This window comes from Lobosporangium transversale, assembly GCF_002105155.1.
Source record: "Lobosporangium transversale strain NRRL 3116 chromosome Unknown BCR41scaffold_78, whole genome shotgun sequence".
Classification (NCBI taxonomy): domain Eukaryota; kingdom Fungi; phylum Mortierellomycota; class Mortierellomycetes; order Mortierellales; family Mortierellaceae; genus Lobosporangium; species Lobosporangium transversale.
The window spans coordinates 83,827-98,335 of NW_019029056.1; the positions used below are offsets into that span (position 1 = coordinate 83,827).

The following is a 14,509-nucleotide window of genomic DNA, read 5'->3' on the forward strand; positions in this document are numbered from 1 at the left end:
GTAGCTTGCCACCACTCGCCGGTCTGCCTCAGTCCTGATCGCCTTCACATCTGCTGTTCGTCGTTGTCCCTGGTGAGAGCCAAAGAATTCACCTCTGCTACGTCTGTGCCTCCCAACACAGTTGCGTCCCCTGGCGCGTTTGCTCACAGAGGTGATACCATTTTCTCTTTCCCAGTTGACGGTGACTTTGCAGCGTCTGTTCCAGATTTCAGTCCTGCCGAGTTCCTCGATTGACTTGACAAAGCGGCAAACAATGTACCTTGAGATCGATGCTGTGGTTCTGAAGATCGTCTTCCATTTTTGTATCAGTTCCTTCGGCACCAAACCGTGGTACAAGTCTTGGACAGTCCAGTGGGCATCCTCACCCTCGTTCCTCCGTCCCATATCCACATCTTCCTCACCAAACAGAGTGCTCGCATGTCGAATCTCTCTGACGCCCTTGAACATCGCTTCCAAAGAGCCCCAAATCACGTTGTCGGCTACAGGTGTAAACGAGGGGCCTCCTTTATTCAGGTTTGGCTCCTGTGTTTTCCCTTGTTTGTCTTCCCAGAGCTTCTTCTCCTTCACTAATGCTCTTTTGCCATCCTTCGTGATGAGTTCTATGGCCTGCTTCCAACCTTTCAATTGCTCGTCCAGTGTCATGGGACATCGCCAGAGGTGTTCTATGTCCTCCTGCTCCTGTTCACACATCCTGCAGATGTCAGTCTCATACAGGTCCGGTCGCCACTGCCTCATATAAGTGAGTGTAGGAAGCATACCATGGACCTTCTTTATTCTGTGCGCTCTCTTGTGACAATCTGCTGGGCTGGTGAAGAGGCCTCTAGGCGTGTTGCCATCGTGAAGAATATGCAGGCTTGCTTTCCATTCTACTTCTCGCCAGTCTGCAATATAATTCCTGACTCTGTTCTGAGACGCCCACAAATAATGTGTTCTCACTGCTGATTGGAGTTTTAGCAGGTGTCTAAGATCATCCTCCACCACCTCGTTCTCGAAAATAGCGTGGCAGCGCAGATCGTTGTGTTCCAGTACTTTGATTGTCCACATTTCGCTAAAATGAGCATCTTTGGCGGCTTGGTCTGCCCTTATATTGCCTCTATTCCCAGCATGGCCCTTGACCCATTTCACAGTTACCTTCCCGCCCTGCTTAAAGAGCGCTCTCGAAATGGCTGCCCACCACACTGCGTACTTGGATCGCAATCGCTGCCGTTCAGTGCTTGCTTCTCGCTTTTGAGTAAGGTCCTTGAACTGAACCACTACCGCCATGTTGTCTATGTAGACAGTCGTTGGAACGTTACGGGGACTGACTAGAATGGCTGCGTACAGTCCTACTAGCTCTGCCTTGGTGGATGAAGCATACCCATCGACTCTACCTGAAACTACATTTGAGAAGCTTTCTGGGCCTATCTGAGCCACCACCCCGAAAGCCATCCGCGCCGCCCTTCTTCCTGCCTCTTCAAGGGACCCATCGGAGTAAAGTGTTAGCTGACTCATCGTTGATAGTTTCTCTCTTTGACGCAGTATATTGTCCATGTCAACCTGTGGGATCTCTACACCTAGGCACTCAGAGGAGCCAAACCACCGATGATGACCCTCTGGGATTTTATTATTCCTTGTTCTTGAGGAGTCCATCTCTTCTTGCGCTTTCGTCCTGAGCCTCCTATCGAGAGCTTGTTCATCGAGTTCATGGCGTCCACGTATCTTGTTTCGCTCTTGTGCTCTACGTCTTGCTCGGTTGAAAGCCGCTCGTCGTCGCTGTTCTCTTCTTCCTTGTTCATCGAGCCTTTGAAACCTAGCCTGTAACCGTAGGCGTTCTTGACGGCGAGCTCTTTCGATAGCCTTCGAGTGTGCGGCTTCTTGCTTGGCTTGCACCCACTGTTCACGTCGCCACACTCTCCTTCTCTCCACCTCTTCTTTTTTCCTCTCTTGCTCTATTTTTCTTAGCAACCATTGCTCCCTCTTCCCTCTTTCCAAACGGTCGCGAAATTGTAACATTTTCCTTCCTTGAGGATCTTTCCACAGCCTATGCCTCTCGTTAGCTTCGCGCTCTTTTTCTCTCAAACGCTCTCTTTTTTCAAAATTTTCTCGCAAGTATTCTTTTTGGAGTTCGCGATCAGACTCAGTGTATCCTTCATACTCCTGCATACCCTCTTGTATGTAACACTGTGCTCTTCTTTCTCTTTCCTCCCGCTGTTCTACACTTAGGGGATCAAGTGGCTCTCTGGGGTCTTCTTCCACGTCACTGAGGTAACTTATATATCCAACGTCATCATCCTCATCATCCTCAGTGGGCTGCTCCTCCAACATATTGTCTTCTGTGAGTAGTTCATCTGCTCTCTCATTGTTTTCAGCCTCATTTAGCTGTTGGAGCTCCCTTAAATCTCTCTCTTCCTCTTCGTCTAGTCTCTGAAGAATGTTCTTTTTGTCTCTACACCATACTTCGATAAAGTTGTGTGTGTAAAGGGACTCATGAAGGGCATTTTGAACATTGTGGAACCATGCTGGAGATGCCTTTGGGTCTCTCCTTTTCGTACGTACCTCATTCCAGGATTTGAGTGACGAATCCTCGTCTAGAGTTTGCTCAGCATAATATATTCCTCTTGCTGCTAATTCCCGCACAGGCTGGTCATCCACAATGCCATGAAGCATGTCTGCTATATTGAGAGCATTTCCAGGGAGCCCAAAATCGTTTGCTAGTTGCAAGTCAAACTTCACTTGTCGATCGGCCATTAGTTTACAGACGCTTGATGCGAAGTTGTGTTTGTATGCTTTTATTTTGTGCGGCTCTGCAGTTGGGAGCTTGCTCGTCCTAAGGCGCTTCTGGAGGGCAATGAGACGTGCTCTACAGATACGTCCCATCAACCCATTGTCATTTAGGCGTAGGAACAGGGTTGATATCTGCTCCTCTGTCTGTGCGTCTTCTAAGTTTTTAATTGCATAGAATCTAGGGTGATGCATTATGCTGTTGGGTGTGGTTGACGGCATACGTGCTTTGCTCTTACATAGCTTCATATACAGTCCTGACAGTCGTTTTTTTTTTTTTTTTTTTTGATAACAAGGACCCACGAGGTCATGTAGGATTTATTTTGATGTTAGCTCTATAAATGGGTTGCCCCATTACTGGGGTCGCAAATAAAGCGGTATCCAATAATCGGCCGAAGCCGCATCGTCATACTGCCACAGTACTACATCCTGTTCATAAACCACGTCAGCATTGAGTAGACTTCCTTGGTCCCAGAGGACCTGTGGCACGGCTCTACTCCCTACTTGGCCTGTTGTGCGCGAAGGTCATCCTTTAGCCGCTGTCCTCAATCATCAAAAATTTACAGCTTTCCAGGCGCTCCATAATCGCCAATTCCACCTGCTGCCGGTAGCTTGCCGCCACTCGCCGGTCTGCCTCAGTCCTGATCGCCTTCACATCTGCTGTTCGTCGTTGTCCCTGGTGAGAGCCAAAGAATTCACCTCTGCTACGTCTGTGCCTCCCAACACAGTTGCGTCCCCTGGCGCGTTTGCTCACAGAGGTGATACCATTTTCTCTTTCCCAGTTGACGGTGACTTTGCAGCGTCTGTTCCAGATTTCAGTCCTGCCGAGTTCCTCGATTGACTTGACAAAGCGGCAAACAATGTACCTTGAGATCGATGCTGTGGTTCTGAAGATCGTCTTCCATTTTTGTATCAGTTCCTTCGGCACCAAACCGTGGTACAAGTCTTGGACAGTCCAGTGGGCATGCTCACCCTCGTTCCTCCGTCCCATTACAGTCCTGACAGTCGTTGGGCCTCGCTATTCTTGTTGACACTCTTTATCCTATCTTTTCCTGATTTTGTATCTATCTATTACCCCTTAAACAAATCTCAGCTATTATTTATAAGCATTTATCACGTGATCGAACTTACAAATTAGATATTAAATTACTCTGATTCTGAGCTAGACATGAAAGGCGGCCGGATGGTTTAGTGGTATAATTCTCGCTTAGGGTGCGAGAGGTCCCGGGTTCAATTCCCGGTTCGGCCCTCTCTTTCCACTTTTTGAAAGATGAATTAGGTGCTCGAGCAACCCTTTTTTTTCTTTTTTGTCAACCTACAATATTGTAATCTATTTGACAGCCTTGCTGCCAAATAATGTTTTGTAAAACCAATTTGAAAAGGTTGACTGGCCACACACTACGCCTTGTTGCACTCACCATGTAATTACAAATATTAGTGTTTGTCAGAAAGAGTAAAACCCATATGAATAAGTTGCGCTTCGATGCCTGTTAGCGGCTTCGGATGGAGCGACGACAGTTGGACTTGAAATGAGTGACTTCGCTTACAGCACCAAGGTATCAACATGTCCATAAAGAAACCGTTATATTTTTTTTTTTTTTTTTTTTTTTTTTAGAGGAGCAGTGTAAGTAAGGCGTGTACGGGACCGTGCAAACACTTTTTTTTATGAGGGTGCTCTTTGGCAGCTGGACTGCCAAAGAGAGTTTTGAAAACTGATCATATTTGGTAATGGGCTGCCAAATAGATTAATCCTTGTATTAAAGAAACTGATTGAAGGATGCAAGGGGCGAGCGATGTAATATATAATCGCCATTGGAAAAGGCGTTTTCTTGAACTTTCGGTAAAGCTTGAAAATGTTGACAATGAAACGTCACAGCTAGATAGAAATCCAGATTGGAAAAATATATTTGCACGGCCCCGTACACACCTTATTTACACTGCTCCGGGGTCTTTTTTTTTATTGTACGGGGTCTTTATTTCAGTCCTAAATACCATAACCAGGAAGCCTTCCACGACACAGGCTTAGATCCAGAGCCGCTACCTAAGCATCAAATACTGAACAGAATATTTATCTTATCAAGGTCGTATGTAGCTCAGAGTAGATGTTGGCATTCTTTATGCGACTCTGGGACTAAATACAGAATTACAAATGATTTATCTATAATTGAAATATACTATGCCACTCTACTTTGCACTTTTGCTGACCGTGTTGTTATAGATTGTGGATGGTTCCCCGATGCTTTCTTTCATTTAGCGCGTGCATACATCTCTGGTATTTCCGTACACTATTAAGAACACAACGATGATCTCAGTTATTAGGAGCCTCTAACGTGTAGTTTGTTTCGGTAGATATACAAACAATCATACTACCATACTCATTGCTATGATGCATAGCGTGCCATGTTACTACTCTCTTTCTTTTCTCTTTCTTATATGTCCTTATCTCTGTCCTTCTTTATTAAGAACTCAAGCGCCCTCGGTACTAAATTTTGTTTATCAAATTCACCAAAATACTATGGGTAAACCTCAGTTTATTTTGTGGAATATATATCCTCTCATCCGTTTGTAACCCGAGAGATTACTTATCTTTTGATAGTTGGTAACAGTTCGCACTCAAAACCGATCGCGCCACAATTACCTTTTTCTCTATATATAAATAGCTAAAATACTTTAATAGCATAACCGTGACATTAATACATCCTTAGTTTTGTCATTAAATTCCAAGTTTAATATCATGCTCAATCAGGGTTGATTTTTCACCAATAAAATAGCCAACTTGCCTTTGGTCGTCTTTAGCACGCAGTGCCGCATACTCAGCAGCACACATGTAGATGCTCACTGCGTCTAGGGACTAGCTTCATATTGTACAATCACCTGAAAGAAAGTTTGTTCAAAAAATAAAATTTTGAAATGGTAATGAAGAAGCACTGTCTGTCTTCAATCTATTTCTTGCCGTTTTCCCTCAGCATGTACTACCCAAAGACTTCAGTGATTATCCACATTGACCTCATTAATAAAAGGGTAAATTTCCATCTTGGTTGGTGAAGTATTTTTGTATGTCACAAATGAGCTGTTTGGCAGCTCCCACGGCGCTGCAACTTTCGACAGTAATAATTCCAGACCCCTTCCTACTCTAGACTCACCTCTGCTTATTTTTTATAAAGCTAGAATCATGTAATATGTAGGATACACGTTGCTGCTTGTACCCCGTGCAAATAAAAAAAAATTTATTTGCACGGGGGAGCAGTGTAAGTAAAGTGTGTACGGGGCAGTGCAAATAACTTCATCCAGCCAGATTTTTACTTCGTTGATTGTTTTATCCATTACAAGTTGAGAAGTGTTAGTGTTACCGAGGTTACAACCCCTGCTCGAAGCTGATAAAAGCTTGTAAGGATATGAATGTATTGTTCCTCATTGAAGAGGTCATGAAGGTTACGATGATAGACTTGAAGATCTGAAGGATTTTTGCTTGGTATTAGACGCGCTCAGCAAGAGCATTTCGGGCTCATTTATTTACTGGTCTCGGGAGGCGGATAAGTAAGGTAAAACAGTGAGGTGTAATAGAATAACAGTGTGCATCAACGCCTGGGAGAAACTATATACAGTCCTAGGCCAAGTTAGCTTCAGAAAAAAATGGATGTTTATTAATATCTGATTCTCTTTTATTTTTTAACATTGAGGCATTACGCATAAAAGTGGTTTGTGAATGAGTTCAATTAATATTGTACAGCACGCTATAGGGGTTGATATGAGGCCCTTTCCACCTTCATATTTATGAAAAGAGTTGCAGAAAGTCTATAAAAAATGATAAGCGTAATACTATTACCGCAAAAGGAATGTGCTTGATATTAGGATATGAGAATAGGGCCATACAGAAGTGTAGCCTTACAAAAACATATCATTTACTAAAACGGCACCACAGAGTGTGGTAACGAGCCTTTTTTGTCTGTAATCACTGCTTATTTAAAGAGCCTCGTAGTTCCTGTACAAAAAAGGTGGTTTTTCTAGCCACAAAGAACTTCTTTGGGTGAGCGAGGCCAGACCGAGTAGAAATAGACAAATCATACCATAGTCCTATAGTTCATAAAACCAAGCATGATAGATTAAAGTCTCTTTATTTAAATGATATGACATAAAATCGATAGTGAAGTGGATCTTGAGATTTTTTTTTCCCTCGGGTATTACAGAAAATAAAACGCGTAACTACCAAAATCCGTAGAAAATGGAGACGTGACTTTGTCATTTTTCCAGTGTTTTTTTACACAAGGTGTGTTTCATGACAAGTTTAGGCATTTGTTTGCATCTTTCTTCCCTCTTGCCCTTCATAACTACACAAAATGATGTTATATGCGTTTTACGCATTACTTTTCACTTCCATCTGTGGCTATGCATTCTTCCACGGTCGATTCTTAAAGACTCCTATTACCAGGACCAGCATTGCACTCGTCATTGCCCATCCTGATGATGAGGTCATGTTCTTTGGCCCTACTTTAGCAGAGTTGACGAGATCCGAACATGGGAACGTGGTTAGAGTACTATGCCTGTCCAGCGGTATGTCCTCATCCCTCGTCATGTAACTATTGTGTTATCAAAAGAAAAAAAGAGAAAAAAATATAGGCCGATCACTGATTTTCATGTCTCACGAAATAGGGAACCATGATAATCTTGGCGAAATCAGAAAGAAGGAACTGGTGGCAAGTTGCAGGGCCTTTGGGATCCGTGAATCTCATGTCACAATTTTGGAGCGCGAGTACGACGGTTGTGTTTAAATTGATCTATAATTCTTTGGATGAAAATCAATTTATTATCCAGATATACAAACAAAAACGATCCAAAAACCTACTGTCCTGCTTGCTCACTTTCCATTATTCAATGTTTTCATATAATTCAGTGATCTAAAGGATGGTCCAAAAGTACTCTGGGATCCATCATTAGTCGGTGATCAGATGAACCTGTTTGCTAAGAAGCATGGGATCGAGACTGTAAGTTAAGATTATTCATTATTAAATGGACTAAAAAAAAAAAAAAAAAAAAGGTTGTCTATTCAGCTCACATCGCGATCGACTTCTTTTTTAAATCTTCTAACTTTGCCTAGATTATAACTTTTGACGAAAAAGGCGTCTCTGGACATAGAAACCATATTGCATGCTATGTTGGATTAACGTAAAGATTTATTTCGCGTTTTTTCCTTTCAATTGTAATGTCAGAAATGAAAATGGTTGTGCTCATATGCTTTATTTTATTTTATTTTTATTGGTTATAATTTAACTGAATAATAATAATAGCTATTTCATCCAAACCTTCAAGGCGCATACTCCTGTGAAGACATGCTATGTTCTCAAATCCATTTCCCTTCTCCGCAAGTACATCTCACTTCTAGATTTGCCCTTCACGATGGTGATGACAGAAGCTCTAATGCCATTGTTTTCTCAGTACCTGGGGCTTGGCGGTGCAGCTCCCTTGGCAGGCGGATCTAATAGCAATAGTAACCCCGGTAGCCTTCGACCTTTGGAGTTGTTGTTTGTCAGCTCACCCAAAGCTATTGCTCAAGCTAAAGGGGCTATGGAGAAGCATGAGTCGCAGATGGTGTGGTTCCGCAAGCTCTACGTTATCTTTTCAAGATACATGTCTGTCAATGAATTAAGGCGAGTTATGTAAAAGAAAGAGAAAATTGTAGTCTGTAGGAACAGTGACGATGAAGATTAAAAACAGTGGAGCACAAACGGTCAATCAACAATATTGAAAATGAGAAAATTGTAACGCTTTTTCTTTTTTCTTTTCTTTTTTTATTTATATTATTTTACTTAATGCATGAGTATGATGTGAGCAGGCGTGGGAAGAGTGATAAGTAAAGAAGTATGAGAAAAAATAGATAGTGATTGTATAAGATGCAAGAGAAAGATCAAGAACTGTAATTTCCTTCTATTCATTAAATATCCATCAACATGTCGTCAGTTGGTTCGGGTAACATTTCTCCACGAGCCACACTGTTCATCAATTCTCTTCTGATTTCGGGTGAGATACCCTCATGGGTCTTAAAACGTAGGAGCTCAACCAGGGCTTGCTTTTGGTCTGGTGTGATGTCGGATTTATAGCGTTGAGCAAAGATCAGGAAAGATTGATGCCAGAGAACAGGCATTATCCGAGGATCCATCTTGAATCTCAAAAAATGATCCACCAATGCATCAATGACCTTGTATGGCAAAGCATACTTCTTATCCAATAATACACGGATAAAGAGGGAGTTGGGCCCTGAGCAGAAAAAGAAAGAAAAAGAAAAAGATTAGATACAAGGAACCTAAAAATAAAATATCAAGGTCTGGTTTCAGAGATGTCTTTCCACAGAAAAGAGACGTCTAAGCATGAAACAATAAAAAAGACACTTACCAGTGTATTCCATATCAGCTAATCGCAGAAGAGCGGCAGCAGAGTGCAGAACAGGTATACTAACTTTGGTGATAACGGATCCAACAATGGCTGCTTCCTTGAGTGTGCAGTTACCGGACTCGCAAAGTGGGAACAAGATACCCTTGAAGAAAGCCTTACTCTTGTACAGCGACTTCTTCAAGGCCATATAAAGATGGTAATTTAACTTCTTGTTTTCTGCAATGTCGTCTCTGATTTTGTCCAATAATACCAAGCTGAAGAACTTGTGTGCTTGCTTCTCCTTCAAGTTGGATGTAAAGATTCTGGTAGCCTGATAAGTGGCATGGACTGTCCAGTTCTCAGGTGCAGTGATGTACAGAATTTCCTCCCAATTCTGAAGTGAAGGAATGATCTTGAAGGCCTTGGGCAGTTTTCCAGATTTGTAACGAGATAATAACAAACCCACTTTAGAGTAGACTTCAATGACTTTAGGACTCAGACCCATAGGCATTGGGCGATCCGCGCTAGTGGTAGCGTCATCATCATCCGCATAGTCCATTGCAGTATCCAAGGGTCCCTTCTTATTTTCTGAACCCAGTACTGTCATATCGCTTGAAGCAGCGGCTGCTGCTGCAGCATTTGCAGCGTTCTGAGCATTAATCTTTTCCATAATCAGATCTGCCAGTGTTTTCTTTTCTTTGGGTGCAGCAGGCATAAACTTGGCGAGTAATTCAGCATCCTGTTGGTCAATTTCGATCTCATCGTATGTACCAAAATCGTCTCCGTCCTCAATGTCCGACTCATCTTCGTCACTGTCGCCAATGGCTGGAATTAGGTTCCTGGTGGGTCCTGATCCCGATTTCTTACCAAATGTGCTTCCCTCCTCCTCGTCAGAGGAAAGGCCTCCTCGCTCCTCTCTTCTGATCTCATCCTGTTGCTCTTGTGCAATAGACAAAATTTTTCTGGACAGTTTTGCATCGACAAAGTTCTATAATGAAGGTAAAAAGAGAAAAGTAATTTAGAGCCAAGTCTCTATGTTGGTTCTCTTATTCAATCTGGAGGTATATAGTATGTCTCAAGCGCTACTCTTCACCTACAGCATCAGGTCTGTTCTTGCGCTCATTTCTGGCGGCCTTTGCTCTGGGTTGCTTGCCCAGGGGGTCATTGTCAGACGGACCCATGAGCTGAACATGAAGGGGATCATGACGAGGTGCTCTTGTACTTGAACGCGAAAATTGTTCCTTCCCCATAATGAGTTTATTTGTATATTTTCAAGGGGAAGTGTTGATAGTAAAGGAGAAGAAAATGGTGGATGTACAGGAGAGGAGTTAATGGTTTCTAGTCAATGGACGTTCCCAGTTAACCTGTAAAAAAAAAAAAATTGTTTACAATCAAATCATCATGTGATTAAAATTAGCAGTCTCCACTTTTCAGATCTCTAGATAGAACGTTGGTTTGTGGCATCAAAGTCATACCATACAAAACGATCATGTAAGCCTCTGATAGGAAGATGCAGATTATCAATCCACACGTAAGCATTACCGGAGCTGGGTCAAAGCTGGACTGTAGTTTCCGGCAACTGGAGGGCTGGAATGCCTGCTGAAGCGCCAGGAGTAAACGTAGAAATATTAAAGGTACTAAAAGTGTTCAAGTAAATGCAGAACAATGACAACAACAGAAAAAAAGGAAGAAGTCGTATAAGTGATCAGCGGCGAGTTGTTTCTCCCCAGGCCAATGCACCTGCTACACATTGTCAGTGCTGGGGGCAATGTACAGTTTGTATATAGTTGTCATTGGGATCTCCACTTTATCATGATCAATAAAGCTAAATTGCAGCGGACAGGTTTCTTAATTCTTTAGATAGCGTCTCTGCTATCACTACCACTCTCGCCCGCTGCCAACTGTATCTTCTTCGAAAGCAGTTGTATTTGCTTTAATGATTCTTTTGTTGAGGCACATTGCACATTTGCGCTGGGTGACTTGTTCTCCTGCACACCTTTGTCACCAATTTCTGACATAATGAGGTTCTTCATTTGCCTTGATACAGGAGACGCCTCTTTTCATGACATCAGGTGCATCCAATGCACATAACAGTAACTAAATCGCCACTGCCTACATTGTGCGTGGACTACTTCACTCGATGAAAAAGAAACCACGTGCTTTCGTGGCTTCCGAAATCGCACTGTCAACAGAGGCCGTAGCGGCAAGATGCGCTTGGGTCACTGTCCAACATGTTTCTCTGACTTGAATAGACGGATTTGTTGTATTGACTGGCTTTGAACTGTCGGATCAGGCTGTAAGCGGCATCTTGTACTGTCCCCTACCCAGTGGATATCGCTAGAGAACCGAAATGAGTGGCGCCTTCGGTTGATGGCGTAGAGTCTGCCTTGAAAAGTTGGGAATGGTGTTGAAACTTGATGATGTGATTGGTCCTGATAGGGCGCAAAACTTCTCTAGAAACCAAATTGGAACGCACAATCACCAGACCGTATTCACGTGGTGCGCCCTGGGCTGTTTATTCATCTGCAGATAGATGAATGCCTTTATTACCAATGCATACATTGGTCCTCATATGATTCTGTTAAATATTTTTCTATTTCTTCTTCCTTTTCCTCAACCATTGTAAATAGTATAAGAGACAGATTGATGTGGTTAAATATAATATATCAGGAAATGGACAAAGCGCCTTTCAATTCTTCTAACTTTGAAACTGGATGCTTTGTAAATGCATGGCAGCTCAAGTGCAACTGTTCACTCGCTCTAAAGAATAGCTATGAAGTTGAAAGGAAACAAGCGCTTATATTTTCATTCAGATGAATATTGAAGCTCCAAGTGTAATTATGGGATATTGTATTGGTCACGTTAACTGACAAGAATATCCCATAATTACAGTAAACATGAAGTTTCTCAAAATTTTATAAATGAATTAAAAAATTACTCGTTAAAGTCAAACTTTTTGTGCCATGAATCTGAATGCAGGATCAGTTCATTCAAAGGCAACAAGCATGAGCGATGACGCAACAGCCACAACTGAGTTTGTTTACGATGCCCTGTTTAGTTTTGACGACTTACCCAATCGCAAACAAAAACAGCAAACTCGGCACACTCAGAAGCCTCAAGAGGATAGGGCTGGATCAGATCAATTGCAATTAGGATGGTACCAAGTAGCCAAGGCACCTGTTCCTTTCAATGAAGATGTATTTTGGAAGGTCTTGGTAAGGCAGATAAGACACTATGCTTGTTCTCCTACCATGCTTTCCTGTATCTAATCTTATATTTGACCTTTCAATGTTTTTTATATATAAAAGGAACGTTGGATCCTCGAGGCACCATCGATCATTCCACCCGTTTTGAAAGTAGAGATTTTGCATGATACTGGGGAAGCAGGCCAAAATGTACATGATTCCACATCACCATTTACTTTAAAACGAGAACAACTGCTACTAGATTCGAAAACCCCATTTAGAGCTATCCAGAGGAAATTATTGCCAAGGCGTTCCAATAAGGATCCTATGATGAAAGAGCAGATTTATTTTGTCCGATCATTATCCATGCCATCCTCTTGTGGGGAGCCTTCAGAGGAAAAAAAGGATTCATCACTATCGAAAAGTGCAAGGAGTTATGCCATTTTTGCACCTGTCACCATCACCACTACATCCTCTTCCTCCTCCTCTTCCTTGTTTAACAATAATAATATTCCACAGGAACAGGATGAAATACAGATCATGAAAGCATCATTGCCTTTCTATTATCCTAAAATTCGTGGGTTCCGATACGGATATATACCTGATCCGGAAGGCGAAGAGAGCGATGACGCTGATGAAGATAGTGATCATAGAGGAGAAGAACAATACGAATATGAAGACCGAGAGGGAGTTGTTGAACCAAACAGCAGCAACACATCCGCCTCGATAAACGAAGCAGCTCCAGCAAACAAGGCTAAGGCATTGTGTAAACGCTTCGGTTGGATCACGCTTGACCTCCTTCTAGCTGGGGATGAAGGTGAGTTTACAGAAAAGATGGTAAGGTTGAGCTTTTTTATTTTTTCTTTATTTTTTCTCTTCCATGGTCTAGTTCTTTCATCTCCATAAAATATACTGATCAAGACCTTCAGCAATATGCATTTAAGGAGCTTTTCAAGAAATTATACAAATGGGGAGTAAATACTACAAAAGGATTTACCAAGAGTCGAATCCAACACGATGTCATGGTTCCCAAGGATCTCTACTTGAAGACATATTCCCGGTTGAAAGGAATGTATGCGCAGAAGTGGATGCAAGCCTGGCCAGAGAAGACCGACCCACGGAAGTTTGTCTTTGAAGATATTGCAATTGCCAGTTGGTTGGTCGCTCTTTGGGAACTGGAGCGCGAAGATGAATGTGAACATAGACATGAACATGCACCACCACAGCCACAACTTCAACAACAGTTTCAAAGGAAACAAACATTTGTAGACCTAGGATGTGGTAATGGGCTGTTAACCCATATTCTAAACGAAGAGGGCCATAAAGGTATAGGAGTTGACATCGTAGCAAGGAAAGTATGGGACAGTTACGGAGTCGGCACTCAACTCGAAGGTAGGCGAAAAAAAAAAAAAAACTGTTTGATATGTCTTTCAATGTGTACGCATAAAAAAAAAGATATTAATCTTGATATATCCATGTTTTCATATCAAAAGCCAGGACTTTGATCCCAAATGAGGTGGAGCTGGAAGATATTGATTGGATCATTGGGAACCATGCCGATGAGCTTGCACCATGGATACCTATTATCGCCATGCGAGCAAAACCGATGGCCAGGTCTGGATTTGCTCGAAGGAAAAAAAAAAAAAAAAACTATTTCGGAGCATTTATACTCGATCGACTCAACTGTATGAACGCTTTTTATAATGGTTATTTATTAACTAGGTTCTTCAATCAATTGTTTAGGTTTGTCGTGATCCCTTGTTGCTTCTTTGACCTCAATGGTAGCCGATATTCGTTCCCGAAAGGTTATCCTGAAGGCAAATACAAGGCTTACCAAAGCTACATCTGTAGCATCATTGAGATTTGTGGCTATGAGCTTCAAACAGAGAGCCTCCGAATACCTAGCACCAAAAACATGGCCCTTGTGGGCATGAGGATGAAGAAGGAGAAGCAAAGTGGTCAAGACCGACATGACAATATAGATGCACAAGGCAGCAGTAACGATGACTGTCGTGCTAAAGTTGATGATCTTGTCCGAAAAAGCGGGTTATTCGTGGCTCGCCTGTCGGATAAAGATAAGCAAGCGCTGCAAAGATCCAAATACACAGCAAAAATGTTAGCTAAGGAAAATGGGTGTCGGAAATCCACTTTTTAGAAAACAATTCCATGCCCAATCCAGAAAACATAAAGTGATAAAA

At 42.3% G+C, this 14,509-nt stretch overlaps 3 protein-coding genes and 1 non-coding gene across 4 annotated transcripts; 3 read left to right on the plus strand and 1 right to left on the minus strand.

Annotated features, from left to right (window-relative positions):
• The first annotated feature begins 3,937 nt into the window (after positions 1-3,937).
• Positions 3,938-4,009, plus strand: BCR41DRAFT_t158. The gene has a single exon. It is a non-coding gene; the product is annotated as a tRNA-Pro (tRNA).
• A 3,050-nt stretch (positions 4,010-7,059) lies between these two features.
• On the plus strand, positions 7,060-8,488 carry BCR41DRAFT_364919 (putative deacetylase LmbE-like domain-containing protein). The gene is made up of 5 exons (XM_022026088.1): positions 7,060-7,311; positions 7,411-7,510; positions 7,652-7,742; positions 7,856-7,923; positions 8,046-8,488. The coding sequence occupies exons 1-5, from the start codon at positions 7,098-7,100 to the stop codon at positions 8,416-8,418; spliced, it is 846 nt and encodes a 281-aa protein (XP_021875506.1). The 5' UTR covers positions 7,060-7,097; the 3' UTR covers positions 8,419-8,488.
• Positions 8,489-8,569: 81 nt separating this feature from the next.
• Positions 8,570-10,473, minus strand: BCR41DRAFT_426782 (Bystin-domain-containing protein). Its single transcript, XM_022030778.1, has 3 exons — positions 10,224-10,473; positions 9,148-10,114; positions 8,570-9,012 (listed from the first exon to the last, which is right to left on the minus strand). The coding sequence occupies exons 1-3, from the start codon at positions 10,374-10,376 to the stop codon at positions 8,690-8,692; spliced, it is 1,443 nt and encodes a 480-aa protein (XP_021875507.1). The 5' UTR covers positions 10,377-10,473; the 3' UTR covers positions 8,570-8,689.
• Positions 10,474-12,054: 1,581 nt separating this feature from the next.
• Positions 12,055-14,499, plus strand: BCR41DRAFT_364923 (hypothetical protein). Its single transcript, XM_022026089.1, has 5 exons — positions 12,055-12,341; positions 12,435-13,148; positions 13,241-13,703; positions 13,805-13,925; positions 14,055-14,499. Exons 1-5 carry the CDS (start codon positions 12,090-12,092, stop codon positions 14,464-14,466), a joined length of 1,962 nt encoding a protein of 653 aa, XP_021875508.1. The 5' UTR covers positions 12,055-12,089; the 3' UTR covers positions 14,467-14,499.
• Positions 14,500-14,509: the final 10 nt, after the last annotated feature.